This window comes from Callorhinus ursinus, unplaced genomic scaffold, assembly GCF_003265705.2.
Source record: "Callorhinus ursinus isolate GAN/ISIS: 27379988/994484 unplaced genomic scaffold, GSC_fseal_2.0 scaffold29, whole genome shotgun sequence".
NCBI lineage: Eukaryota > Metazoa > Chordata > Mammalia > Carnivora > Otariidae > Callorhinus > Callorhinus ursinus.
The window spans coordinates 112,598-139,683 of record NW_027397091.1 but is presented as its reverse complement, the minus strand read 5'-3'; the positions used below and the strand labels follow the sequence as shown (position 1 = coordinate 139,683).

Below are 27,086 nucleotides of genomic sequence, written 5' to 3'. Positions count from 1 at the left end.
TGGGCAGGAGAGAGCTGGGAATCTGCCACCGGCCCGTGGCCTGGCACCACCTGCTGGCAGGGGCAGGGCGCCCAAAGGCTGGGAAGCCCACAGACTGCAGTCTGCCCTCGCTGCTGGCAAGCCCAGGGCCTCAGAACAGGCCTCTCTACCCCTGTGCCCATTGTCCCAGGCCTGACTCCCGGGCTGGGGGTCACCCGGTTCTCCTGGCAAGTGCCCGAGAGGCAGAGCTTCAGCCAGACGGCGGCCTGACCCTCCCTGTGCAGGGAGGAATCCAGAGCCCAGAGAGGGCAGGGGCTCAGGGTGGAGCTGGTGGCCAGGTGTGTGACAAGCACACGGAGGAGGCCCCCAGAGGCAGCCGGCCACCCCAAGACACCACAAGTCGCTACCAGCAGCATGCAGCCAAGAACACCCCCAACGGGTCTGCTTTCCAGCACCGGCCACTGGAGGAACTGGAAATGCTGCTTGGGGAGAGCACAGGCGCTGGTTCCCCTCTTAGCCGGCCATCACTTGGGCCAAGAACATCACTCGCACACGCTCAACACCCGCCCTCCCTGGGCCTCCATCCCATCATCCGCAAAGTGGGGGTACCGGTGTCTACCCCCCAGGACTGTCCTGAGCACTAGGACACAGTGGGACATAAGCGCTTGCCTTGTAGGGGCTGGGTAAATTTTAGTTTCTGTTCCCGTTATTATCACAGATACATTTATATACTTGATTGTCATGTTTCCCCCCAACCAGGATGTAGCATCCACAAGGAACTGTTTCCAACCCCCTGCCTGGAACTGTGTCTGGCACACTCCGGGCCCTCAATAACTACGTGCTCAATGAACGCACTCATGAATGAAGGAGGGACTGCATTTGCTCCCGGGCAAAGCCCCTCTCTGAGTCTTTGCTCATCTGTCGAATGGAGCTGCCACAGGCATATCCAGGAGATGGTATGAGCTGGGAGCCCGGGACTGCGCCTGGCACAGCCCCCCCAGGCATACGGAATAGATGCCAGTTATTATTATCCTTATCAATAACGTGGTGCAGGGCCGTGAGTCAGCAGCTGGTGAGGGGAGCGGCGTGAGCAGGAGATGGTTGCAGAACCAGGCGTGCAACGTGTTGGAGCAGGGCTATTCTTGGGGTGCAGCCGGAGGCCTGTAATCACACCCCAGGCAGGCGACAATAAAATCTGGAGTTGGGGAGGGCTGCCCCCCCCCTTTTTTTAGCTCCTCTTGAGCTCTCTCCACCACTGCAGCCAGATTTAGGTGGCTTAATTAATTAGCTAGTGTTTATAAAGCGTTTGAAGAATTTTAAAAGTGCGACGTAAGTGCCAAATATTATTTTAATCTGTGTATATGTGTGTTTTTTCCAGCAGAGAGGTTTTTTTTTTCCCTTGCTTGCTTTGCTTCTCTTTTTCTCGGCAGGTTCTGTTCTGGGAACCGGGCTTGTTAAAAACCACTGCTGCGGTTCTGGGCCTGGGGTCATCATGCTGGCATTGTGGACAAAACCATTTCCTGCTCTCTCCCTGCCCTCCCTGGCAAGGGAGAGCCGCGGTCCAGGAGCTTGAACCATCTCCGGGAGAGTAGGGCGGCTGGGCAGGCATTCTTGCATGCTGCTGGTGGGAGTGGAAATTGGAACATCCTCTTGGGAAGGCAGTTTGGCAGGATGTACCAAAGGTGTGAAAGCTGTTCACCAGCCTTTGCAGGGCTGTTCCGCAAGGACATAACCCTAAACTGGGCATGGGGTTCCCACATGATGATCTTGAAAAAGCTGGGGAAAAAACCCGGGCGGCCCGTGAGAGGCGATGGCTAAGTGAATTACGGCCTATCCCCTACGTGGACTTACACGGAGGCCTAAAGAGGCACCACCATGAAAACTGGTAATCTGGACATTTTTTGCAGGGCATAATTATAAATGATATTGTGATTGTGCAAATAAAACCTGTTCATTGCAAAGCATTTAGAGAAAATGAAGAAGTATAAAAACACAACAATAATCTCCTAGATTACCATCAAAGGTAACTGCAATCCACATTTTGATGTCGTTAAAATATGAGTGAGTAAAAACAATGTAAAATCATACTCAGATAACTAAGAATATGAGCAAACATTTTGCTTTGTTCACTCAGGTGTTCTTAAAAAATAACAAGTTGGAAATGTCCTAATGTCCAAGAGAAGGAGACTGATTGATTCCGTGATGGTGACGCCACACGAGGACTGAGTCTACAGCCATTAAAAATGATGGTGTAGAATGACAATTATCAACGCAAAAATGTATTATGAGATCAGTTACCGAGTGGCACATTCAGTGTGATCTCAGACTGCTAAATTAAAAAAAAAAGTGCATATTAAAGATTAGCAGTGGTTAATTCTGTAATAGATTTGCAAGGGATTTTGTTTTTAGGTTTTCCGTTTGCATGACTTGTACAATAAAAAAATAAGAAAAACTGTGCTTTCGGTATGATTATGACTTTGTAAAATAAAATAAAACTATATTTAAATAAACAACAGCAAGGTACTACATATACAAGGCTATAAAACGCCAACTGTCTCTGGATCATGAATCTAACTAAAACTGAGGGGTTTTTCCTTCTATTTTGGGTATTTTTCAGATTTCCTAAACTGGATGAGTATTGAATATTTATAGTATTCTATTTCATAATAAGAAAAATCTCTACATCTAATACCTATGTTATATATTATGTTTACTGTTTAAATAGGCCTCCCCTCCAGGAACCTTGTCTGTTTTGTTCACTGCTGCTTTCCCCCAGCTCCTGACACGGTGCTCGGCACGGACTCGACGCTCGAGAAACTGTCTGCAGATACTGACTGATCACTGGAATGTCTCGAGAAAACGATCTAGCATGACAAACACCATGATGCTGAGGAGCGCCATGTCCGGGAAATGAGGCCAGGGGTTGGCCCATTTTCTTTTTCACTCTAGAGTAAACAATATATTAAAATCTTATGTCTTCAGTGAACATTTACTCCTTTTGGAACAAAATTAAAGTCGTGAAATAAAACCTGCGAGTAAGTTCCCTAACAGAAGCAGTCAGCGCAGTGGGTGGTGACGGCCCCCTGGATCTGTTGTGAGACAGCCTGGAGGCCACCCTCAGATTTCCACAAACTCAAGGAGCCCAGGGGCCTGGGAGGCCATGGCCAGAGCTCTGGCCGTGCCGGGGCCTCAGGACCACGTGAAGGCGCAGCCCACACCCGGGCCCCGCAGCAGGGGCGCTCAGTGGCCCCTTCCCAGACCACTGTCGCTCCTGGCCCTCCTTGAGGGGGGTTGCTGGTTTATGACCCCCCCCCCACACCTTGTCAGGGGCTGCCTTTGGCGTCTTCTGGGTTATGATTTAAGGGTTGTGTTTGACAGCGTGCAATGCAGGAGTGTGGATAAGTGTGCACACAGGAGCGAAGGAGCAGACACAGCAGTGTGCACACATGTGCAGGCGAGCTCAGGAGTGGGCTGTGCACGGGCGTGTGCGTGCATGTGTATAGTGTGCGGGGGTGATGGTGTACACGCGAGTGTGAATGTGAGTGTGTGCACTGGCAGAGGACTGCGAGTGTGTGTGGGGACCACTGTCGGCATAACACCTGTGTGTCCACGCGCCCAGCTGTGACGGTGTCGGGCACGCACGGGTTTCTACACACAAGGGTGGTGAGAGAAGGGGCAGGACACTGCCTCTGCCATCAGCTGCTGGTGGGCGAGGCCCAGGGCACCTGCTTCCTACGTGCTTAGGGTTCAAGAGGCCAGCTCCAAACTCTGGACCCCACACCCCAAGGCAGGGAGCACACAGCCCCTGGGGCCGATCCATGGGGGGCTGCCTGGGTGGAGGGCTTGTGGATCCTACGGTTCCCAAGAGGGGGGCTCAGGGCTCGACGCAAGTGTGTGGTGGCTCTGACAACCACAGCGAGGCACTGACTTTCTCTGCAGGGGGGTCTGGTGCATTCGTGCCCTCTCGAGCCCCACGCCAATGCCAGGCCCATGTCCTCGAAGCTACAGGACATGAAGCTGAGTACGACGGGTCCCAGCTCTTGTGGGGCCGAGTCCCTGACACAAGGCACTGACCACCTGGAGGGAGATCAGTGAGTGAAGAGGGGCTTGGGGACCGGGCCCTGGGAGAGGGGTGGGATGTGGGAAGACCTACTGGCGGTGGTGGCCCCTGAGCTGGGTCATGAAGGCTGACAGAGGCTGGGGAGATGGGAAGGCATCCCAGGAAAGGGGGACCACAGGAGCAAAGGTGCAGAGGAGGAAAGGGCTCTGCACAATCCAGGCACCAGGGCGGAGTCCTTGGGACATGCTTGTGGGCCACGAGCAAGCTGGGATGGGGCTAGCCTGGGACTGGGCTTCGGGGACCATCTGCACAGGAGGCTGGCACTGGTGCTGCCGGACAGACCCATCGTGCTGCAGTAGAAACTACCAGCTGTATCGGAACCGGCGCAAATGGGGATGCACATGGCCTTGTAAATAAAACAGGGGTACTCTCTCCTCCACCCCCACTCCAGGCAACTCTGGGAACTGGGCACTGTGCCATATCCTTGCAGGGAGCGGGCAGACCCCGGCAGCCCCCTCCACGCAGCAGGGAAACTCCTGAGGGGTCAACAGTCCAGAGCTTTGGCTCTTGGGCCAGAAGACCCCTATGTCTCACCCCCAGCGGGGAGACTTGGCAAAGTCACTCTTTTCTGAGCCTCCACTTTCTCGAACCTGTAAACAAGGGGGTCCAACTATCTCTCTCCCCAAGGTCAGATGTGAGTGGTCAGAAGAACTGGACTGAGGACTGTCCTCCTCCCCGCCCTGTCCCACAGCCCATCGACGAGCAGATCTTGCCAGCCCTACTGCCAGGATCTGGCCAGACTCTGATCTCTTCTAGCCACCTGACCGCACCACAGTCCCTGACCTGCATCTTCACCTCGGCTTCCAAGCTGGCCTCCTTGCCTCCGCCTCGTTTCTCTACAATACATGCTCTCCTTGCAGCCAGAGGTGCCTCTAAAACCTAAGCCAGATAACATCTTCCTTTGCTCAAAACCTCCTGTAGCCTTCACTGCACTCTGAGTGAGACCCAGAATCCTTCTGGTGGCTGCCAGAGCACCACAGCTTGCTCGAAATCATGCCAGAGTCTTTAAGCACCTCAGGCCCTTTGCACTTGCCACTGCCTCTGCCTCGTAGTCTCATCCCCTAGATATCTACCCTCTGGCTCCTTCACCTCCTTCAGGCCTATCTGAAAGGCCTTCCCTGGCCACTCTGTATAAAACACTACCCCCTTCATGGCCCTTGCTGTTTTATTTTCCTACATATCACCCACCAAGCGACATATCACACAGGTATTTGTCAGTTTCATTAGCGCCATCTGCCTACCCTAGATTTACCTCCAAGCCCTTTGAGAGCAGACACTTAGTTCTGTTCCCTGCAGGATCCTCCAGCTTTATGTCGGTGCCTGGTATTCACTGAGTGTATGTTCAGGTTTAGCTCTTAACTCTGCCACTTATGAGACTCCAGGAAATGTCTTAACACCTCCAGACTTGTGGTTTCCCATCTGTAGAATGGGGAGGATGATAATAACACTAGGACTATTTAGAATGAAACAGGTTAACGAGCGTGAAGAGCTCAGTCCGGTGCCTGGCAGAGAGGAAGCACGTAAAGCTGGACAGCCGTGACCGTGCAGCAGACATTTAAGGATGGAGGGGGTGACGGATGATCCCAGTTTTAGGACTGAGAAGCTAAGGATTCTCTCCGAAGCAGAACCAGCTCTGCCCGACATATGCACGAGACCACTCACTGCGGCACCTGTGAGCAGGCTGAGCCGACTGCTTGCTAGGAGGCCCGGAGGTGGGGCGGCTTAAAGGCCCTAGTGAGCGTTTGCGGGGTGTAGGAGGGACCTGGAGGTGATGAAGCCATGCCTGCAATGTGGCCCTGTTTGCAAAGCAGCAGGGAAGGAACTATCAGTACGTGTACTGTAAACACGCTCTGTGTCTAGCAGGCCTAGGAGGCCCCGCTGAGGTCGGGAGAGCAGATAGGGGACACCACCCCACCATCCACTGTAGTTGGTGCCTCGACGACCTAAGGACCTTCTTCTCACCTTCCCATTTTGCAGACGGAGAAACTGAGGCCCAAAGGTGGGGGCTGGACAAGCTGAGAACCCAGGGGCGTTCTTCGACTGCAGGCCCCATTGTTCCTCTAGGGACAGGCCTGGGTGCTCCCATGGGTCCCACGTGTGCATGAGGTCACACAACGGGGAGCCGTCACTTAACTGTCATGATGACAGCCCAGAGGGGGGAGCGCTGTTGTCGCCGTCCCCCTCCTCCAGGTGAGGAAGCTGTAACGCTGAGAGGCAGAGTGGGGCAGAGGCAGGGCTCAAACAGACATCTGTTCCGGGAGCTGGTGCGTGATCACTTCTCCCTGTGACGATGGGGTCCCCTCCAGCTCAGGCTTCTGGATTCTCAGGCTGCCAAGGACGTGCACACATTTTCCCAGCCGAGATAAAGGCCCCCTTAAAAGCGACCCGCATTTATTTAACGGCATTTGCCAAGGCTCCAGCACACTCTGCTGCCGACAGCAGACAGTCTCTGGATGAGATTTTCCCCCAAGCTGACACCATTCACTGATGCCTTTTATAGCGCTCCTTGCAGCTCACAAAACACTTTCCACAGCTCCTCATTCCCTTTAACCCTCAACAGTCCCTGCGCAAGAGGAAACGGGCAGAGGTTCCATTTTGCAGATGGAGAAAGTGAGGCCGAGAACAGGGAAAGGCACTTGCTCCGGAGCACATGCTTCTGGACTAAGAGGCACATGCTGGATTCGAACTCAGGAATGGGCCCCAGAGCGGGCACCCATTCCACTGCCACCCCTGCTGGAGAAGGGGGCCTGGGGTGTCAGCAAGACAAAGGGTGGGGAGGGCATCTGGGTTGGAGCATCGGAGCTGGTAGGGGCCGGCGGGACGGCAACCAAGGTGAGCCTCCGCTTCACAGAAAGAGCAGTTGAGGCTGGGTTTCCTGCCGGTGAAGGCTGGAATGGGGGTCCCACCTGCTATTTCCAGCCTCAAACCAGGACACGATGACCATGCAACCATAAGAGTAATAGTAACCTCGGCTGGACGGCATCACGCCCCGCCAGTACCAGGAGTACTGCGGGCCTCGCTGAACTGCCACAGGGACCCAGCAAGACGGGGCTCCCGTTTCCCAGAGGACAAGACCGAAGCTCAGGGTCATGGGGCCGCGGAGCAACCGGACTCCACCTGCACTGTCAGCCGCTGCGCCGGGCGGCTTCGCACAATGAATGAATCTTCGGGAGCGGCTGACCTCGGGCTGGGCCCTCCAAACCAAACCCCGCTGAGAGACTGGAGCATTAATTGCATCACGTTTCATGGTTTGCCAGCTCGTTCATCACGGTGTCTACACTGGGGCAAGCCGCTTCGGATAGCCAGAATTTTCAGTACCAATTCTGGGGTCTCTTGGCTACCTCCCTCCACCCGGGCTGGCCCTGATATCTGTGTACTTCTTGACGTTTTAGGGATCACTATGACAGCAAGATGGGCGGGGATTTGTGCCGTGGCCATGGCCCCAGCCACAGAAGTGGGGCTGTGTAGTAGCGAGGGCAGGACTGTGCTTCAGGCCAGGGTTACTGCCCATGGGACCTGAGGGCTCTGAGCCTTCTCCTGAAAATGGAGCTCTTACTACCCACCAGCTGTTCCTTCATTCAGCCCGCCTACGGCCGCCAGCCCTTGTGCTCAGGCCCCAGGAGGCCCAGCAGTGAGTAAGACAGACACAGTCCCTACCCTCATGTAGGCTGTAGACACAAGACCGAAAGAATGACACAAATATAAGAAATGGCTAGGAGTGCTCAGAAGCAAATGTGTTGTCATGATTGAGAATAACAAGGGGGACCTGCTTTCAGAATGGTGTGGCTGGGAAAGGCCCTGCTGATGAGGCGAGATGAAACCTGAAGGAAGCAAGAGCCAGGGAAGGTGTTCCAGCAGGAGAGAAGAGCACGTGCAAAGGCCCTGAGGCAGGAAAGAGGCTAGTGCATAAGAGGGCCAGAAAGAAGGCTGTTGTGGCCAAAGCCCACAGAGGAAGGAGAGGGTGGTATGAGATGAGGTCAGACAGAGAGACGTGGTCCAGAAAATGCCATGCCCCGTGGATCACAGTAAGAAGTTTGATTTTATTCTAAGGGCAGTGGGAACCACTAAGAAGTTTGGAGCAGGAACAAAGAGGATTTGATTCAGCGGGCTGCTCTGGATGACGAGATGGGAGGAGGTGCTGGAAAGCAGTGACGAGGATGCTGCAGCCCTTAGGGCCTGGGCTCAAATCCTAGCTCTGCACTTACAAGCTGTGTGACCTTGGGCAAGTCACTGCACCTCTCCGAATCTCAATTTCTTCATCCATCCAATAGGTATACCACTAGTTCCCATATCACAGAACGGTGGTGAGAATTTAATGAGGCGATGCACAGAGTAATGATTCTATCACAAGGTCCAACATGTTCAATGTCAAGGTGCTCAGTGAGCCAGATCGTATTTTGTCTGGCCCTGACCTCTCCCTGTTGTCACACTACCCATCTCCCTTCACTCCAGGCTCACTGGCCTCCTTGCTATTCCTGGAGCAAAGAAAACTCATTCCAGCCTCAGGGCCTTTGCACTTGCTATTCCTTCTATGTGGCTCGCTCTCCTGATATTCCCATGGCTGCTCCTTCGGTGTTATTCAGGCCTCCACTCCTCACGGAGGCCCTCCCTCTATTCCCACTCGACCTTCTATTCCCTCATCCTGCTTTAGTTTCTTTATAGCACCTGTCTCCACCTGATGCAATATTTACTTGGGTCTGTTTGTCTTCCTCACTAGAACGTCAGCTCCATGAGAACAGGTGTTTTTATCTATCCATGGTCGTATCCCCAGCAACTAGAACCACCCTGGCACATAGTAGATGCTCAAAAGTATTTGTTGGACCAATATTTATAATTAAAATGATAATAACAAGAATAGCAAAGTGGTTAAGAGTAAACCGAGGCTGGGATCTGGCTTTACCTCTCACTGGCTACATGGCCGTGGGAGGACCCCGACTTGGCTTTCAGAAGCCTCAGTTTCCTTATCTGTGGCGGATGGAGGACGCCCATGCTTGTTGGCACATTGTGAGCGTCAGACTGCAGAGCACATCGAGGGATGCATGTCAGACTAGTAATGGCTGAAGTGACACCTGATGTCTAGCATTTGTTTTCCAAAACTCTCCCAACCCCTCCACTCCCAGTAAAGTGGGGGGCAGGCAAAGCAAGAGCGGCAGATCAGTGTGGAAGCCAGGGGTTGCCCCACCATTCCTGCTCATTTTTGTGTATGTTTGAAATCTTCCAAAATAAAAAGGTAAGGAAGGAGAGCACGGATTCGAGGCTCAGCTCATCCGTAGCCCACAGCACACTCTTTCCTTCCACGGAGGCTTCCATTTCTGGGGGACACGGTCAGTCGGCAATGGAGCCGGGCCTGGGAGCCCACCCCTCTGGCTGGCTCTCCAGGCGGAGACTCCCCGTGTGCTCACTCCTGGCTCCCCTGATGCCCTGGGCTCCTGGCGCCAATCTGCGGCCATCTCACCCCCTGCGACCCCAAATGGATGTGCCAGGAAACCTCACAGACACAAAGTGACCATCTGTATCACGGCCTGACTTCCACCTCAGCTGTTTTGCATCCCTCTGGACGGACGGCCTGGCCAGACACCTGGCGGGGAAAATCCACCTTGCGGAGGGCTCCGTCCGAAGACCTGCCCCAGCAACGCCCAAAGGAACAGGAAAGCAGTTTCAGCTGTGAAAATAGATGTTTCCTTCGCCAGTATGGGACGGAAACCCATCTTGGAAACACCGGCCACCTCTGCCTCCTGGGAGGATACATTGATTGACAGAAATATGAGAGGAGCACCAAGAGAGCAGGATGCCAGTCCCCCCTCCCCTGGGCCTCGGTTTCCCCACCTGTCAAACAAGGTTAAGCCATGTCTACCTAACAGCCTGCACTCCGCAGTCAGGCTGATCTGGGCTGTCATCCCAACTCTGCCACTTATTGCGGCCTTGGGTAAGTTGCTCCACCTCTCTGAGCCCAGTCTCGTCATTGGCCCACTGGATCGGATAACTGTGCACACCACCCAACGGTGAGTACCACTGGGGTCCCACTGTGCACACCACCTAACGGTGAGTACCACCGGGGTCCTACAGGCCAAGTGCTCAGCCCAGTAAGTGGCTGGAAACAATCATTCCCATTATTATTACTTTAGTATTTTTCCATGGAATTCGGGATCCTGTCAGATTTCTGGCTTTAACGATGGAAACTTCCAGCAGAGCTCAGTTTTCAAAAGCCTTGGCCTGGAAGAGAGGGTGCTTGGCGTCCCACCCCGGCCTTGCAGTGGATCTGCTGTGTGAGCCCAAGAGTGCCAGGCTCTCTCTCACAGTGGGGCACAGCGAGGCGCTCAGTGAGACCCCCAACAGCTCTCCCAGGCTTCCTCTCTGGCTTTCTGGGTCTGGGAGCGCACAATTCCAAACCTGTGGATCTGGACAGAGACACCTAGAGGCAGCCTGCGCCCACAGCCTCAGTCCCAGGAACAGAATTAAATCCCACTAGCCTGGGGTTCTGCTCGAGTTGTCCAGCCCCCAAGGGCCCCAAAGCTACAGGGAAAAACCCCAAACGGAATAGCACGCACTCCCATCTGGTAGCTTTTGCTATTTTGTGCCCACTGTGTGCAAGAGGCTGTGCCAGGTACTTTACAAAAGGCAGCCCCACTTTGGTAGAGGAGGAAATCCAAAGAGAACAAAGCTAAGGTGGCTGCGAGGCTGGCTGGCACGTGCCGAGGGCTCACTCCACGCCAGGTACAGCCGCAAGCATCACACGTGTATTAGTGGACTTGATCCTTGAAACAGTTGCTGACGTCATCTCTGTCCTACAGAGGAGGGAGCTGAGACACACACCAAGGACAGGAGATTCACAATGGATTCACAATCCCCCCCGCCCCCACCATACGCAGTGGAGCTGGGATTCACAATCCCCCCGCCCCACCACCCTAAGCCTGCCTGTGACTTAGCGCGGGGGATCCAGAACCACCACACCCACCAGGTGCCAACCACGTATGCATATGGTGAGAAAACAAGGAGAGAGCAACAGGTAGCCTCAGTCAGGGGCGGAGACAATCCTGGGGGTGGGGACAGTTCAGAGAAGGAGGAGCTCCCTCAGATTAAACTGAAGGAGGAATAGGTTTGGGCATATGAAGATAAGGAGGTACAGGGAAGGGCGGCTCTGCTGGCGGGAACAGCATAAGCAAAGGCAGAGAGATGAAAAAGTTGAGCTGAGGGCACGGATGGGTACAAAAGCGTTCACCAAACTGGGTCAGGCCGCATGTTCACAAGCGTTACACAAGCCAAACGCCTCGTGTTCATATGTTTGGGGAACGCTGGAGTAAACAGGGTCCAATGTGGGATTCTACAACTCCGGGGCTTCTCAGGTCTTAGGTGCTCACGCAGCCGAGGGGCTAGGCAAGCTCTGGTCTACAGGGAGGAAGCCCGTGCGTCTTGCAACATCTTAGGTCAGCTCTTGGGAAAACATGTGGCTGAGAGTAAGCCCTGTCAGGGAGGAAGCCCGCCCATGCTGCTGCACTTTTCTTTTCTTTTTAAATGTTTTTGGAGAAAACTTGGACCCACTCAACAGTTTGGAGCTGGGGAGTGACATGATCTGCGTTGTGTTGACAGGCCAGAAATCTGAGCACATTTATAAAGAGGGAGTGGGGGGGGAGAACCTTCCATCAGTCCAAGACTCTACAAATAAGAAAATAACCTGTCGCACGGAGCCATTGGAAGCAGCGAGCGAGTGTGTGTGGGCTCCGTACAACAGTTTTAGACTCCCTTCCTCTCACACACCCCCTCTCCATCTGTTGCAAAGGGCACTGGGAAGATGCAAGGAGGAATATTCCAGCTCTGGGGGCCTCCAAAGCTCGGCAGCCCAGATGGGGGGCTCTGGTGGAAGCCACATCGCTCCCGTGAGCCGTCACTTGGGAGGGGCCGTTGATGTTTCTGTCTTCAGTGTGCCTTCCGAGAAGCGACCATGACTCAGGGAAGGGCTTCTGCCCCAGAAGGAACTCTTGACAAACCTCCGTCTGAGCCCGGAGGGGGCTCCTCTCACTCCCTCCAGCCTGGACTAAGTCAGGAAAGTTCTTCCCTCAGAGGCTGGATTCAAAATCCCGACCCTCTTCCACTTATTCCTTAGACAAGTTACTTCTCCAGTTTGGGACTCGATTTTCCTCATCTGCGAAATGGGGATAATAGCCACCTCATGCTTTGCTTTGCTAATTAATGAGATGACACAGGGAGGCCCTCAGTGCACAGTCTGGGGTGCAGTTAACTTTCAAAGACATGGGTTCTCCTTCTCTCCACACGTGGCTCACATTAGGACTTCAAATGTGCCAAATGACTACAAATACAGGAATGAATCACACCACGGGTCACCAGGGAATTGGTAAAGGAATACTTCATGGCCAGAAAGTACCCTGAGAACACCATGGCTTTAAAAGAAACTTCAAACAGCTTGAGCGCATCGGGGCCAAAGTGCCCCCCACCCTCTTTGTCTTCTTGAGAAAGAGGAAGTGAGATTAACTTCACCATTTAGGAAAGTACACAGACCAGCATGTCCCCCTCTACCAAAGCGTCAGAAGGTCCCTAGAGAGCCCAGCTGGCCACGAACACCTGAACCCCAACTTGGCCTGGCCTCCTCCAGGCCAGACTGAGGAGCCAGCGGGAGCTCACCAAGGTCCGCCCAGTGGGGGCCCCGGAGGTCCATGACCTCGGTGGGGCCAAGCAAGGAGCCTGCAGTTTCCATGGCAGGGGCTGCGGGCTACTCCGCAGTCAGGCTGCCCAGGTGTCCCTGGGCCCCTTGCCCTGCTCTCCCAGCCTCTGAATCTCCCTCCGTGAGGTTGTTTTAGGAAACAGGCCTCACGTTGGCTCCAAGAACACAGGTTGGTGACTTCACTGGCATCTTTTTAGAATTTCCCTTTGGCAGCATTTGTGCTAAAGGCAATCTTTAGAAACTTCTTCTCCTGCCTTCCCCAACCCAGATAACTCACATGACCAGCCCCCTGCAAACAGCAATCATGTGGAGTCCCAGCAATCATGTGACACCTCCCAGGCTGACAGTCTCAGAAAGACGTTAGTAGTCATTCAATCTAACGCCGCCTTCCTAAGCCTGACATTTGAGTTTCTCACTCGAACAAATCTATTTTCTTGGAAAATTGGACAACTGCCTCCTTCTACCTTCCTGCCCTTCTGTCCTGCCTCTCTTCTGCTTTGTCATCAACTCCATGCTGGGAGCAGCCGAGGGAGGGGGGGCCCCGAAGCCCCATCCTGCAGCCAGACCAGGTGAATCCCATGCCAGGGTCCAGAGTGTGACCGGGAGTCCAGAGGACACCGAGTGAAGAATGCTGGCAGGCTTCAGCTATGAAGGCGACACCCCACCCCTGCCCCACCGTCCTCAGCCAAGAAATGTATTCTCACCTCCTAAGATTTATTTATTTCAAAGTTAATCTTGGCCCCTCTGCTGCTCCCACTTTTTCAGGCTATTGATGCTGAATGGATTGGAACGGAAGTTTTATGGCCTAATCTTTACCGTTTTATAGATTGTTTTTATAGGCAAAAAGGGGAGATTTGCTCACAAGAAGGGTGTCGGTGTTCCCAGCCAGCGCCCCAGGAAAGGCAGGCTGCCCATCCGAATACTTGTTAGTCAGCGTCACCGGTCATTTGCCAGATACTGAACTACAGGGTCCTGGTCGGAGAAGGGTCTGGAATAGACATTTCGAAATTAACTTGGGCCCAGTTCCCTGTTTCAGGAAAATGAAGTACTTGTGAGAGACACTTGTGCATTTCCAGGCCAGATCCAGGAAGGATGTGGGGCAGGAACTAGGACTTTTGCGGGGTGTAAATGGCTGGCTCGGGCAGGAAGGAGCAGATCAGATTGGAGACGCCACTCACCAGGCAGACATGAAATGTATCAGTGCTTATTTCCATCCAGCCAGGACCCAAACCTAATGGGAAGACCCGGGGTGGGGTGGGGGATGCCTACGTAGATTCCTGGGGTTCTGGGGAAACTGCAGGGCAGAGAGAAGCTGTTGTCCACCCCCACTTCTCCCTCCACCCACTCTTTGCTAGTTCTCCCTTCCTCACTGCTATCAGATGGTTACCAGTCTCTAGGCAAATGCAAAAGGCGGGGGGGGGGGAGTGGGTACTGAGCTCATCTTTACCTTCCTCCTTGAGGAGGATAGCGCAGACCCCTCGGCCTACAACACAGCTTCAAGGAGACAAAAAACAAGATTCCCCATTCTTCTCCCCCATCCCAACTTCTTTAAAGCCCTTACCCTGCCGCCTGTGCCCTCCCAGGAGACCCATGGTTTTGCAAAACCCCTTAAGAAGCAGGACTCCTGAATGGTGACCTCACCCCTTGGCGAACACACAAGGTAGCCTTCAGAGCCTGCCTGCTGGAGACAGCCAGGTGTTTGATGTAGGCCAACAAAAAGACATGCTCAGAGCCACAGGTAACAGCCCCACAGAGCACCTGAACTGCAGGGAGCTGCCTGGAAGCCCAGGGAAGGCAGGCAGGAGGAAGTGGGGGAGCCGGAGAACAGCAAGGAGCAGACCATCCAGCCAGAGGCTTTGGCAAGCACAGGGACAATCCACCCATGCTTTCGTGCTTTCGCATCAGGATCTGTTGATCACAGCAGCTCACCCCAGAGTTACTGCGGCCTCCCTTCCTCTCTCTCTCTCCCATACACACACCAACACCGTGTTGCTTGGGCACCAGAGGGAGAGCTCACTCTTCCCTAATTGCAACAGCCTGTTTCTGTTCCCTTCCAGGCAGTACCTGGGGGACCTCTGCCCCGACCCCCTCCTCTCAAACCCTGAAGTCAGACAAGCGAAAAGCATAAGTCCAGGAAAAGAGCTTCCAGAGAAGCCAGGGGCACCTAGCTCTGAAACCTGCTGACAGCCTGCCTCCCCCATCAGATTGGGCAGGGGCTGGGTGGACCAACTCATCTGGGTATGTCCCAGTGCCCAGCAAGGTGCCCAGCACAATGCCCACACAATCAGAGTCAACGGAGAGAGGGAGAGTGGGTCCTATCCATGGCTGTGTGACCTTGGGCAAGTGGCTGGCCCTCTCTGGGCCTCAGTTTCTGCATCTGTAACCCCGGTTACAGACGTGTCTCCCCTTACTACTGCTGGACATTAGCCCAGTGGCTCCCAGTGGCGCTCTGACAGGTCTGGGCCCGCAGCTGGGGGACGGCAGCGGCGGGGAACAGGGGTGCTTACCTGTCCAGGCGCAGGACGCGGCGAGCAGCAGGCAGAGCAGCGGCCCGAGGCGGCCAGGGGCCGGGCCGGCGGGCTCCATGGGCCGCGGCTGCGGAGCGAGGAGGGAGAGCGGCGGTGAGTGCGCGCTCGGGCGGGCGCAGGCTGGAGCGGGGAAATGACTAAGGCTCCCCCCTTCTCTCCCCCCCCAACCTCCCCTCCCGGCCGGGCTTCCCTACCCCCCCACCTCCCCGGAACAGGCGCCTGGAGCGGCTTAGTAGCCGCCGTCACCGCCGCGATTTTCGGAGGGACCCCCCCCCCACCCCGAGAGATCGAGAGACGGAGAGGGGGAGAGACCCCGAGCGCGCGAGAGATAAAGCCAGGGAACGGCCAGGGAGAGGCGGCAGGAGAGAGAAACAGACCCGAGGGAGCCAGGCGGAGAGCCAGACACACCGAGAGGCGAGAGAGGGGGAGAGGGGAAGAGGGGGAAAGAGAGAAAGAGGGAGAGAGAGCGAGCGGGAGAGGAGTGAGCGAGGCAGCGCGCAGATCGCGGCCGCCAGCGCGGGAGAGAGCAGGACCGCGCGCGCAGGGGCGAGGGGCAGCCCGCCGAGCCCCGCCGCGCCGCCCCCGCCGCTGCCCACCTGCCCCGCCCGGGCTCCTCGCGGCGCCGGCGGCTCAGCTCGGCTCTCTCCCTGCCCGCAGTCCCGGCCGCTGCCCCCGCCCTCCTGGTAGCCCGGCCCCCCTCCCGCCTGCCCTCCCCGCCTCCCTCCTTCCAGCCAGCCCGGGGAGGCTGCTGGGCTCGGGCCCGCCAGCCCACTGTAGCCCGCCAGCCGCGCGCCCGGGGGGGGGGGGGGAAGGAGGGGGGAGGCAGAGGGCTGCGTCGCCCCCTAGCCCGCGCGGCGGGCCCAGCTCCCCAGCCGAGGCCCGCGGCTGCAGCCCGGGGAGCGGCCCCGCGATCCCCGCCGCCGGCGCGCCCCGCGAGCGCCCGGGACCGGACGGGCCGCCGGCTGCAACAATGTGCCAGTTCGCGCGCCCGCGCCGCTCCCTCTCCGCTCCCCGGGCCCCGGGCCCCGGGCCCCAGCTCCGCTCCGCTCGCCCGCCGCGTTCGGACCTGCGCCGCCGGCGAGGGCTGGGAGGCAGTGGGAGCGCCGCCGGGGCTGCCCAGAGGCCGGGGCCCCCGCTCCACTTTGCGCAAACTTGTTTTTCTAAGGTCAGCGCGGCGAGCCGGCTACATCGTCCTCTTAAGGTGGACTGGGGAAGTTGCGGCCGGCCTCCTTCCCCCCCGCCTCCGGACTCGGGGCCGCGGTTAGTCCCGGCTTCCCGCCGGCTGGCGAGCGGCTGGAGGCGGCACGGGAGAGGGGGCACGGGGCGGGGGTGTCTGCCTTCTGCCCCTCCCTGAGTGGCCCTGCCCCTGGCCCCCAAAGCTGAAGGCCCCTCTGGCGGGGGTGGGGGGGTGGACGCGCGCGCCCGAGGGGCCCGGTTCTTTCAGAGCTGGGCCGAGGTGAAGGAAAAGCAGGAAGTAAGTGAATGTAGGGGGAAGGGGGAGAGGAAGGAGAGAGTGATGGTACAAAAATAGCGTGTGTGTAGGAAGGACTTCAGTACTGCCTGGAAAAGAGGCGCAGGGAAGCAGGGAGGAGAGGGAGAGAGAAGGGGGGGTTGTGGCCGAGAAACCAGAGGGGAAGGGTCCGGGCATCCCCTGGGGGCAGTGGGCTCTTGGCCAGGTGCCTCTGTGTCAGGCAGGGGCGATTCAGGGGGTGCAGAAGGCCCAGGCAGGGGTGCGGGGAAGAGGTGGGGCTTGAAGGCCTGGGCTCTCAGAAAATGACAGGCAGGGGGGAAGATGAGGGGAAAGGAGAGCAGGGGCAAGGGGCTTAGAGACAGAGGACAGAGCCTCCTGGTGAAACCACTCTCCCCGCCTCTCGGTCTCTGTCACTCTTTTTCCTTGAAAGAAAGCTGTGTCCTCAACAGCAGCCAGATCAGTGCTAGGGAGTGGGGATGCCCTGGTCACCTGGCAAAGGGAGGTACCAGACAGTAGGCGGCAGAAGAGTCCAAGACCCTCTGCTAAATGGAGGGATTGGGGCTTGGAAATAAGCTATAACCAATTTTGCTTCACAAGGCCTATAGGAGTATATGAATGAAGCAAGGTGGAGGAAGGGCCAGCCCTGTAAATACAGAGGGAGTTGAGGCCCAGAGAGGGAGTGGACTTGCCTAAGGCCACACAGCAAGTCCTGGGGTAAAAAAAAGATTTTAATCCCTGATTTCCAGGCTGAAGACCTTTGCAGAGCGACCCCACCCCAGCCTCCCTGTCAATGCCGGGTCCTGGCATTGTGCTAAGACAGAGAAGCAGGCCGGGTACACCTGTTGAGAGCATGGACCAGGCTCCCTGGGTTCTAATCCTGCCACCCATCTCTTCTGATTGTATAGACTTGAGAAAATACCTTACCATTTCTGTGCCCCAGCTTCCTCACCTGCCATTAATGAGGCTAACAGGAGGATCAACCTAAAAAGGCTGGTGCGAGGATTAGATGAATTCATATTTGTGCGGCACTTCAAAAAGTGCCTAGCATGTACCAAGTGCTACACGGCACTTTGATAAGTAAGTAAACTGCTTGACAATGGTCCTTGGGAGCCCACAAGGTTCTGAGCAGTATTTGAAGTGCAGGGGGATTTTCTTTCCTTTGGGTGTGGGAGGTACAGCAGTGACCTAGGCTAGGAATTTACATGCTAGTGGGGAGACAGGTAAATAGACAAGTAGAAATAATTCGTGAACAACAGAAGACTGAGCGTAGACAGGGAGAAATGAGGGCTCATTCAGATAAGCACGGGGCCTTCCTGAGACGCTGGGAGCCGAGAGCCAGATGGGGCAACAAGGTGAAGACTTGCCATTCCAGGAGGAGGGAGCAGCACGCATGAAGGCCTGGCCAGAGAGGAATAAGCGAAGATGGGAGATGCTGGTCCAGCCCCGGGGCCTTGCAGATCTTAGTAAAAAGCCTGCCTGTATCCTACAGCTAGGAAATCATGGGAGGGTATTAAGCAGGGAAGCGCCATGGTCTGTTTTATGTGTTTTAAGAGGCCACTCTGGTGGAGACTGGAGGGTGGGCTTGAGGGAGGGGAGCATGGAATCAGAACACCAACGAGGAGGTGGTTTTGGGGTCCTCCTCATATCTGAGGTAGGCGGTAGGGAATCTCCGACTCTGCAGGCCACATCTGGCCAAGACCATGAAGGTGGCCAGCTGAGGCTCCTGGGAAAATCCATCATTCGAATCCTTCTGGGGTGCAAGGAGAGGGCAAGAACTGCTGCTGAAGGTCAGAGACCAGGCCGTCTCCTGGCCTGGGCTTCCAGAAGGCTCTGCCATTCACCGTTCCCCAGCACATACACACACAGACCTGCCCAGGATTAGAAAGCCTCGGATTAGGAAGGATAATAATTGAACCACCTGCTATTTATATAGTGCACCTTTGGCAAAGGCAGCCAGCAGGGCTGCCCCGGGGTGGGCGTGGGGTGGGGGGGCTTCATCCTCCCTTCTGCCCCAGGAGGGGGTCTGGCCCTGTTCTCCTGGTCCAGCCACCACAGAAAAATCGCCCTTCACTGTCAGGGCTGGGAGGTCATTGAGACCAATAGGCAGCTGGGTATGCTGAGGTTGGGGGACAGTTTGCCCGAGGTCACACGGAGAGATTATGGCAGATAATTGAGGTGAATCAGCAACCTCCAGAGGAGACGTCCTGGGTTGCCCTGGATTAAAATCGAACCACCCTTCATTCATGCACGCAACAATATTTATTAAGCACCTACCATGTGCCAGGCACTGTGCTAGGCCCTGGGGATACAGCAGTGGGAGAAAAAAAAGCCAAACAAAAACCCCTGTCTGCAAGGAGCTGACAGTTGCTAGCAGGGGCAAACCAACAGCTCAGCGAGTAAGGTGGGGGTAAGGCTACAGGGGAAAATAAGCAGGGAAGGGGCCCAGGAGTGCCCATGAGAGGAGACAGGTCAGGGAAGGCCTCTGAGGACGTGATATTTGAGGGAAGACTGTAAGATTTGAGAAGGGAAGCCAGAGGCAGCCTCCCTGCTCTGGAAACTCGGGAGGCAGATTTCAGGCACCCGCGAGTGGTGCCTGCTCTGCTCTTCTCCGTCACTCCCCACCGGCATCCTGTCTGCAATCCCTGGCTCTACCTTCCCAGCACATCCAGAACCAAACCACTTCTCAGCGCCTCCACCTGGGCACCTTCCTGCCACCCTCGGCCCCCCTTCTCCCCTCCATTCTCCGCTCAGCAGCCAGAGGGATCCTTTTTGGAAGTTAGGTGACATCCTACCCTTGTTGTCCATGGTCCACTGGAAAGAAGACTCCAGGGAGCATGGGGTGGGGTTGCGGGGGGGGGGGAGGAATCAGGGGCTTCGAAGCCAAGACTTTGCCAATTTGACTGGTGTGACTCGGGGAAACTTTTTTTTTTTTTGGTGAGCCTCAGTCTCTCCATCTGTGAAATGGGAATAACCAGGCCCACGCTGGCATGAAGGGTCACAGTCTCATGGTGGGAGTGAATCCGGAGTTCGCCTCTGCAGGTGCCCGGGACACCCTGCGTGTGTGCGCCAGGTCCCTCCATGTGCGTCATGTGTCATCTCACCGAGGCCCCAGCAATAACACTGTGTCCCCAGAGGCAGAAAGCAACCGGGACAGGGTCACTCCACCGGCCGGGGCATGCCAGAAACTGCAGGGACCCAGCTCTTTCCCGGAGCCCTGGGCTGGCATCAGCAGGCAGGCCTGCCAGGCTGCCTTTGTATGGGGCCCGTCAGGAGACTGCGCTGCCAACCACCTTGTTTTCGGAGCAACAGGAACCATTTGGAGAGAGAGGCCTCCGCTGGAGAGCCAGGAAAATAAAAATAAAAATAGGGAGGACTCCGGGGCAACCTGGCCCCCGGAACCGACTGCCCAGGAGAGAGGAGCTCCTGGGTGAGCAGGCGAGCAAGCGTGGTGGGGGCAGGGAGTCGGAGTGTCCTCACCTCACCGGCTCTGCTCCATGACCTGTGTGGGGCTGTGGGCAAGGCTCCCGGCAGCCATTTTCTTTTATTTTTTTATTTTTTAAAGATTTTATTTATTTATTTGTCAGAGAGAGAGAGAGAGAACACAAGCAGGGGGAGCGGCAGGCAGAGGGAGAGGGAGAAGCAGACTTCCCGCCGAGCAGGTAGCCCGATGCGGGGCTCGATCCCAGGACCCTGGGATCATGACCTGAGCCGAAGGCAGACGCTTGATGACTGAGCCACCCAGGCGCCCCCCCCCCCGGCAGCCATTTCATAGCCCCCGAACCAAGCTCACAGGAATGGAGTGACTTGCAGCTAGTGAGTGGCCGGGCCTGTTAAGATTCGAACTCAGTGCTCTGGATGGTAACTGGTCCCCTTTGTCCAGAAGCTACTCTGCCTTACAGGCATGTTCTTGTGACATATTCAGACCACACCGAGGAGGGGTTCGGATGGTGCCTTCTTTTTACAGAAAGAAAAGCTGCCTTAGAGAGGTCTCTGCTCACAGATGACCTGGCCAGACCACCCTGTTGAAAGAGTCGCCTCTCCAAACCCCAAAGCACTCTACCCCCTTCCTAGCTCTATTTTGTCTTCCTGGCACACAGCATGACCTGCCAGGGATGGGGGTCTTTATGGCATCTAGTCCATCTCCTTGACGAGCCACAGGTCAGCCCAGCCGGGTGGGCTCAGTGCCTGGCTCTGGAGGCACATCCTGTGTGGCTCAGACTCGCCATGGGGCAAATTACTTCGATCATCTGCGCCTCACTTGCCCCGACTGGGGATTAATAGAAGCATACCTAAAACGTCTCTTGCAAGGGATGAGTTAATATAGGAGAAGATATTGCTGATTGCTGTTGTTTTCTCTTCCTTCTGCAACCCCAGGGCCTTCAACAGTAAACAGCAGGTTGTCAGTAAATATGTATTCAGTTAAAAAAAGTGACCTGCCCAAGATGGTGGGGTAAGAAATCGGCAGAGCCTGGATCTGGGGGGTTTCTCTGAACCTGTGCTTCAAACCGCCCCACTTATAATCACCTCTCCGCAGCACCCCACTTTTCCACCATAGCTGCACAGGAATCAGAACTGTGGTTTTCCTGGTGAGCAGGCATCGTCGTCATCTGGAAGGATTGTTCATACGTTGATCCCAGGGCTCCAGCCCCAGAGTTTCTGATTCAGTGGGTCTTAGGTAAGGCCTGAGAATTTGCATTTCTAACAAGGTCCCAGGCGATGCTGATGCTGCGGTCCGGGGACCACTGAGCCCAGTCCCAGCTTCCCGTTGGTGGGTCCTGCCTACCTTTCTGTTTCCTGTCCTCCCTGCCCAGGGGAGAGCAGAGGGGGCAACAGCATGGCTCAGAGATTGCAGCCAGTGCCCTGGAGCTGAGGGGCTGTGACAGATCACGGAGCCAGGGCCTGGGGGAGCCATGCTGTAATTAGTGCTTTCCAAGGGAAGTCAGCAACTAAGTATCTTGGCAGGCAAGCAGGCAGGCAGCTCGCCTGAGCTCCTTAGGGGTGGGACCAAGCTGTCAGGCCCTAAACACTGTTCTCAGGCTCTGGGGCTCTGGCTGTGCCAGGAGCTGAGCCCAGCTGTGTGGAGCCAAGCCTCCCCCAACACCTCTGGGTGGGGGTGCCCTGCAAGCTGGTGATGCAAGGGCTGGCGTCAGGACAGAGAGCTGATTGCTTTGGCGCTCACCGAGAGACCTGAGTTCAAGTGCGGACTCTGCCCGATAATCATACTCATACAGCTAAAGTGTAGGAGCACCTACTGAGCCCCAGGCTTGAAGGACTTCAGCAGATTCTCTCATGCTCTTCACTCTGACTCACATGACCACGATTCTTATCCCCATTTCACAGATGAGAAAACTGAGCCATAGGGAGGTTAAGGGGAAGCTTGTGAGCTACAGCATTAGACTCTGAATCCAGGAGTTCTCATTCCCCAGGCCCTGCTCCCAACCTCTGCATGTTCTGGCTTCTACTTTGCTGAGAGCCTTGGGGCCCCACGGTGCTGCTATCTCGGGGTCTCCCTCACCGCTGCAGGGCTGGCTCCGTGGTTTCCAGGCCCCTCTATGGCGCCTAGCCCCGGGCCTGTTGGCACACGAGCATCTGAATGATGAATGAAATAATGAATGAAGAGAGGCATCACTCTTCCCAGTGGTGATGGGACAGTATAGATCAGGCTGGGGTGTGCGTTCAACTCTAGGCTCCGGCCGGCACCAGCTGTGTGATCTGGGGTGCCTCCCAGCCTCAGTGTCCTTATCTGATAACAGGCTGAGGGCAGGATTAATAGATAGAAAGGTCAGGGGTGTGTCTGAAAGAAAGAGAGAGAGAAAGTGGGAGGAATGGCCTCGGAGACCCGTGTTTGGTGCCAGATTCTGTCCCGACTTCTCCATCTCAGCTCTACTCATGCGCTTGCTCAGGTGTCCTCCTCAAGCCCTCTCTCTTCCTCCCCACTCACAGTTGCTGCTGTTGCATCCTTTTGGCTCTACCTTTGAGATAGACTCAGAATCTGACCACTGGTCAACCTGTGTCACCCTCTGGCCCCATCACCTCCTGCTCTCACCTGGATTCGAGCAGTTGCCTCCTCCCTGGTTTCCTGCTTGCTCTCTGGCCTCCCCATCTTGTCCCGCCTACAGTCCAAACATCCCAGTAGCCTTCCCTGTCCCTGTCACTTGCAGTAAAACCCAGGACTGGACTCAGTGGGGCCCCCAAGGCCCTGCATGATCTCACCCACTACCCCTTCTCTTGCCCTGGCTCACTCCACTCCAGCCATGCTCATCTCCTCCGCATTCCTCGAACATGCTCAGCAGGTGCCCACCTCAGGGCCTTTGCACTTGCTGCTCCCTGGGCCCAGAACCCTCTCTGCCCCGCTAGCTACCTGTCTTGCTCTGTCTTTTCCTTTGGGTCTCTACTCCCATGTCCCCGCTACGAAGAAGCCTGTCCCAATCACTCTACGAGTGTCCCCTCATTTCTTATGCCCTTGCCCTACTTTCTTTTTCTTGATAGCATGTAAACATTATATACTCCTTGGTTGCTCTGGCTTTCCCCCATCTCAAATTTGAGCTCCATGCAGGGTCTTTGTGTCTGTTTCTCCAGTGCCTGGAGCTGTGCCCCCACAGAGCAGGGCCTCAGTAAATGACGTAGACAGAGTGAAGGAGGGCACCGATCAGCCAGCGGCTCTGCCCACGAGGCACTGGTCGTTTGACCGAGAGGTGTGGGCTCTTCTACCCCGACAGCCCTGCTTGGCCTGGGATTCCTCGAGGAACAGATGTCCTCACTGAACTTGGGTTTCCTTCCCAGGCAGGGAGGCCAGGACTCCAGTTGGCCTCATTCCTGTTCCCGAGAGGAAGTATCTGTCCCTGGGCAGGAACTGGCCTGGCTCTCAGGGAAAGCCAAAGGGACACACACCACTTTCTCTGCTCAGCTTCTGTGGTCTCAGGGTAGCAGGTGGCCATGCCAGCCTCCACATCGCCACTGCCTCTGGAGCAAGGATGAAGGTGGGATGGGAGGCCCTGCCCCCCGGCCCCCCAGAGCTCGGTACGTCACGGGAGCCTCGCAGCCATGCAGGGTGAAGGCTGGACTTGGAAGCAGGCCTCGCCTGGCCAGAGTTGGTCCCTTTCACGCCTCCCCACTTGTACAGCTGAGCAAACAGAGGCTCTGTGAGGGGCAGAGACCACCTGGGTGATACGGGGTGAGGTCATGAACCAGACTCTTTGGTACCAAATCCCTTACATGTCTTCTTTACCCCCAACACCCCCCCCGCTGCCCCGTCCCACTCTCAGGTGCCTGAAATCCACCTCCCGAGTTTCCTCTCTCTCTGAGTGTCTTCCCTTGTCCAGCCAAGAAAGTAGTAGCCATCCCTCTGGAGCAGGGAATACTGAGGCAGAGAGAGGGAGACAGGCCGAATTCGGCAATGTTAGCCTGAGTCGGTGTCCCTAGGCTTTCCTCTCCCCAGCTTCAAGCCAACAACTGGGTTTAGCCACTAGGTACTGCCAGGGTTTGGGCAGAAGGGTGGCCCATATTTAAGACCCTCTGTGTTCTGGTCAGTCTCAAACGGAAGAAATTACCAAAGAGAATCAGGAGCGGCTGGGGCGGGGTTGGGGGAGAGGAAGAACATGGTGGAGAAGTGGGGGCTCCCAGCCTGGCGAACGCTGCCCCTTGCTGAGCGGGCCTGGGGGCCAGGGCCAGGGCCTTGGGGCAAGCGTCAGGGTGGCCCCAGGAAGCCAGACCTGAATTGCAAGGCCTCAGGCCTCACCACAGACCCCAGGGCCGCACAGCACTGCTGGGCCAGTGGGGCCCCTGGAGCGGGCCGGCAGTTGGGCCATCCTTCAGTCACAGAGCAGGACTGAGCACCTACCGCAGGCCGGGGACATTCCCGTTGGAGCGGGAGCGTGAAGGTAAACGCGGGGCTGAAATACACCCTGGACTCTGTAGGCAGTGATAGCTGCTGAGGAGAAGCGTGGCCGGGAGGGTCTTGCTCCGGGAGGGTTTTGCTCTGCTCTGGGAATAGAGTTTCCAGAAGGAAGTGAGAAGGAGAATCACACCCGAATATGGGCAATAGGAACAGCCTTTCGGCTTTGATTTAGAGCAAGATGGGGCCCAGGAGCGACAGGGAAAGCAGCGTAGACAGATTCCTGGAAGCCACCTCAGATTTTCTGGGACTCTCTACGACTCCAGAACTGAGCCAACGCTGGAGAGGAGGAAATCCTCAGAATGACCAAGGCTGGGCTTGCTTGCCTTCGTCGAGGTGAGACGGGATCACAGACCAGATGAATTTAATGTAACCCAGGGCTTCTCAAACTTTAACCTTGTTAAATGCGGATTCTGACTCAGCAGGTCCGGGGTGGGGCCCGAGATTCTACCATTTCTAACAAACTCCCGGGTGAGGCCCAAGAGGCTGGTCCGCGGACTGCACTTTGAGTAGCAAAGCTATGTGTTTTGCCCAGGTGTTCTGCTGGTCTGGGAATCCTGCCTGCTGCCCAGGTTCAAGCCCAAATCCATGTGAGGCCCTTGCCCCATTTTACAGCCTCTTCCTCCCAGCCTGAGGGCCTCACACTTGCCACCGTTTGTGTAAGAACCAAGTGGATCTTTCCCCAACCCACACAAGTCCCGCCCCTCCACTGCTTGATGCCCAAGCTTCCGTGGGAAGCAGGAGGCTTCAGGGTCAGCCTGCCTGGGTCCAGATTGCAGGCCTGCCAGCTACAGGTGGCGTGACTTTGGGTAAGAGACTTTGCCTCTCTGTGCTTCAGTTTCTCATCTGTAAAAAGGGGGGAAAAAAAAACAAAAACCCCACAACATGATAGTCTCTTTACAGGGCGATTCTGAAGATTCAAAGAAATAATATATATCAAAAGTCTAGCACACAGGAGGCATGCAATAAATGTTCTATCACTTTCCCACCAGTCCCTACCTGTCCTTTCAGGTAGAGATCTATGTGTTTTCATCTCATTATTTCAAGTTTTTCTATTTTTGTGTCTGTGTGTCTATGAAGTATATAACGTATTATCCAAAAAGGATATAAACATTTATAAATAAACATACATGGGGGGTGTATGTTTAAAATGTTTTTACTGAAAAATAAAATAAAATGTTTTTGCAGATAAGGAATGTAAAAATGTTGGAGATCACTATTTTGAAACCCAGTGGAATTGATAGAAACAGAGAATATTAGAGCTGGAAGGTATTTTAAAGGCCTTCAGTCCCCCCCCCCCAGCACTCCTTCTCCTATCTGATGTATAAACCTCTCTGTTATACTAGATTGCCTCCAGCAACAGGGAGCTCATTACCTTTTTGGGCAATCCATTTTGTTCAGCTCTGGGAATGATTTCCTGAACTCAATGCCTACATGTGTTTCAGCTGCTTCTGAGTTCTGCTCCTCTGTGTCACAGCTCTGGGATCTCCCTCCCGAGAGCCAAAAGCCAGGCTGTGTGCACAGTAGGCCTTCAAAAATGTCCCATGAATGAGTGGGGTGGCAGAGGGATGAGAGGGGGATGGGAAGGATGACGTTCTTGCCAATTCTCCTTTGGAGGGTACACTAACAACTCAGTGCTGTGTCCCTCTGGGAGGGTCTCAGTCTATGTAATATGTGTCTATGGGTTTGTTTGCATGTGTTTGTCTATACGTTTGTGTGCATGCTATTGTGTTCCTCCGTGTGGCTTTGTCTCCATGGACGTGTGTGTGTGTGTTGCACTGCAAATATCCATGTGTGCTGTGCATGTCTTTCTCTAGGTCTTTGTATATATGTGTGTTGGGTGGGGTGTCACCGGAGGGGCGTGTGTCTGCTTTGATTTGTTTGAATGTTTGTGAGTGTATGCTGTCTGCAGATGTCCATGTGTGATGTGCAAGTCTCTCTGTGTCTTTGTGTGTCTGCCTCTGTGTGTGTATGTGTCTGCATGAGTATGCCTCCCCTCCCCTACTCAGCCCTACTGGGGAGCCAGGAGTGACTCCCCTGCAGCCTGGTCGACTGAAGGCCGTCTGACTGGCAGGCAGCAAGGGCTCCACACCCCTCCTCTCCTGCTCGGAGGCTGTGCTAATCACTGGCTTATATGCAGATGGCAAATGTGTGGCTGCCAGGCTGGGAGGAGGGACTGTGGAGGGGGTGTGCAGATGAGCAGACACCAAGGAGCGAGAAGACAATTTAAAGGCAGAAAGGGAAAAACACTCCCGCTTGGCTTTGGAATTAGGGGTGGAGGGTTCTCTCCAGAAGCACGGATTCTATCATGAACATGTGATGTCTATGATATTTTCCTTCTAGTCAAGCTAGAGTCTTAGAGTCACAGGACTCTAGAATTCTAGAATTTTAGATCTATAGGATTCTCGAATCTCAGC

The 27,086-nt window shown here is 55.4% G+C and overlaps 1 protein-coding gene across 5 annotated transcripts in view; it reads right to left on the bottom strand.

The window, feature by feature from the left end:
* Positions 1 to 16,519, bottom strand: part of LOC112827621 (tyrosine-protein phosphatase non-receptor type substrate 1-like) — a 41,422-nt gene extending 24,903 nt beyond the window's left edge. For 3 of the 5 annotated variants that reach the window (XR_003209284.2, XM_025876260.2, XM_025876257.2), the window contains exons 1-2: positions 15,901 to 16,050; positions 15,284 to 15,371 (exon numbers count right to left, since the gene is read on the bottom strand). Coding sequence is in view for 4 of the 5 variants with exons in the window: in XM_025876260.2 (XP_025732045.2) it covers positions 15,284 to 15,362 (79 nt within the window). In the remaining variant the exon portion in view is untranslated. Of the gene's footprint in view, positions 1 to 15,283; positions 15,372 to 15,900; positions 16,051 to 16,370 lie in introns of those variants that run through there. The other 2 variants (XM_025876258.2, XM_025876259.2) reach the window with 2 other exon arrangements.
* Positions 16,520 to 27,086: the final 10,567 nt, after the last annotated feature.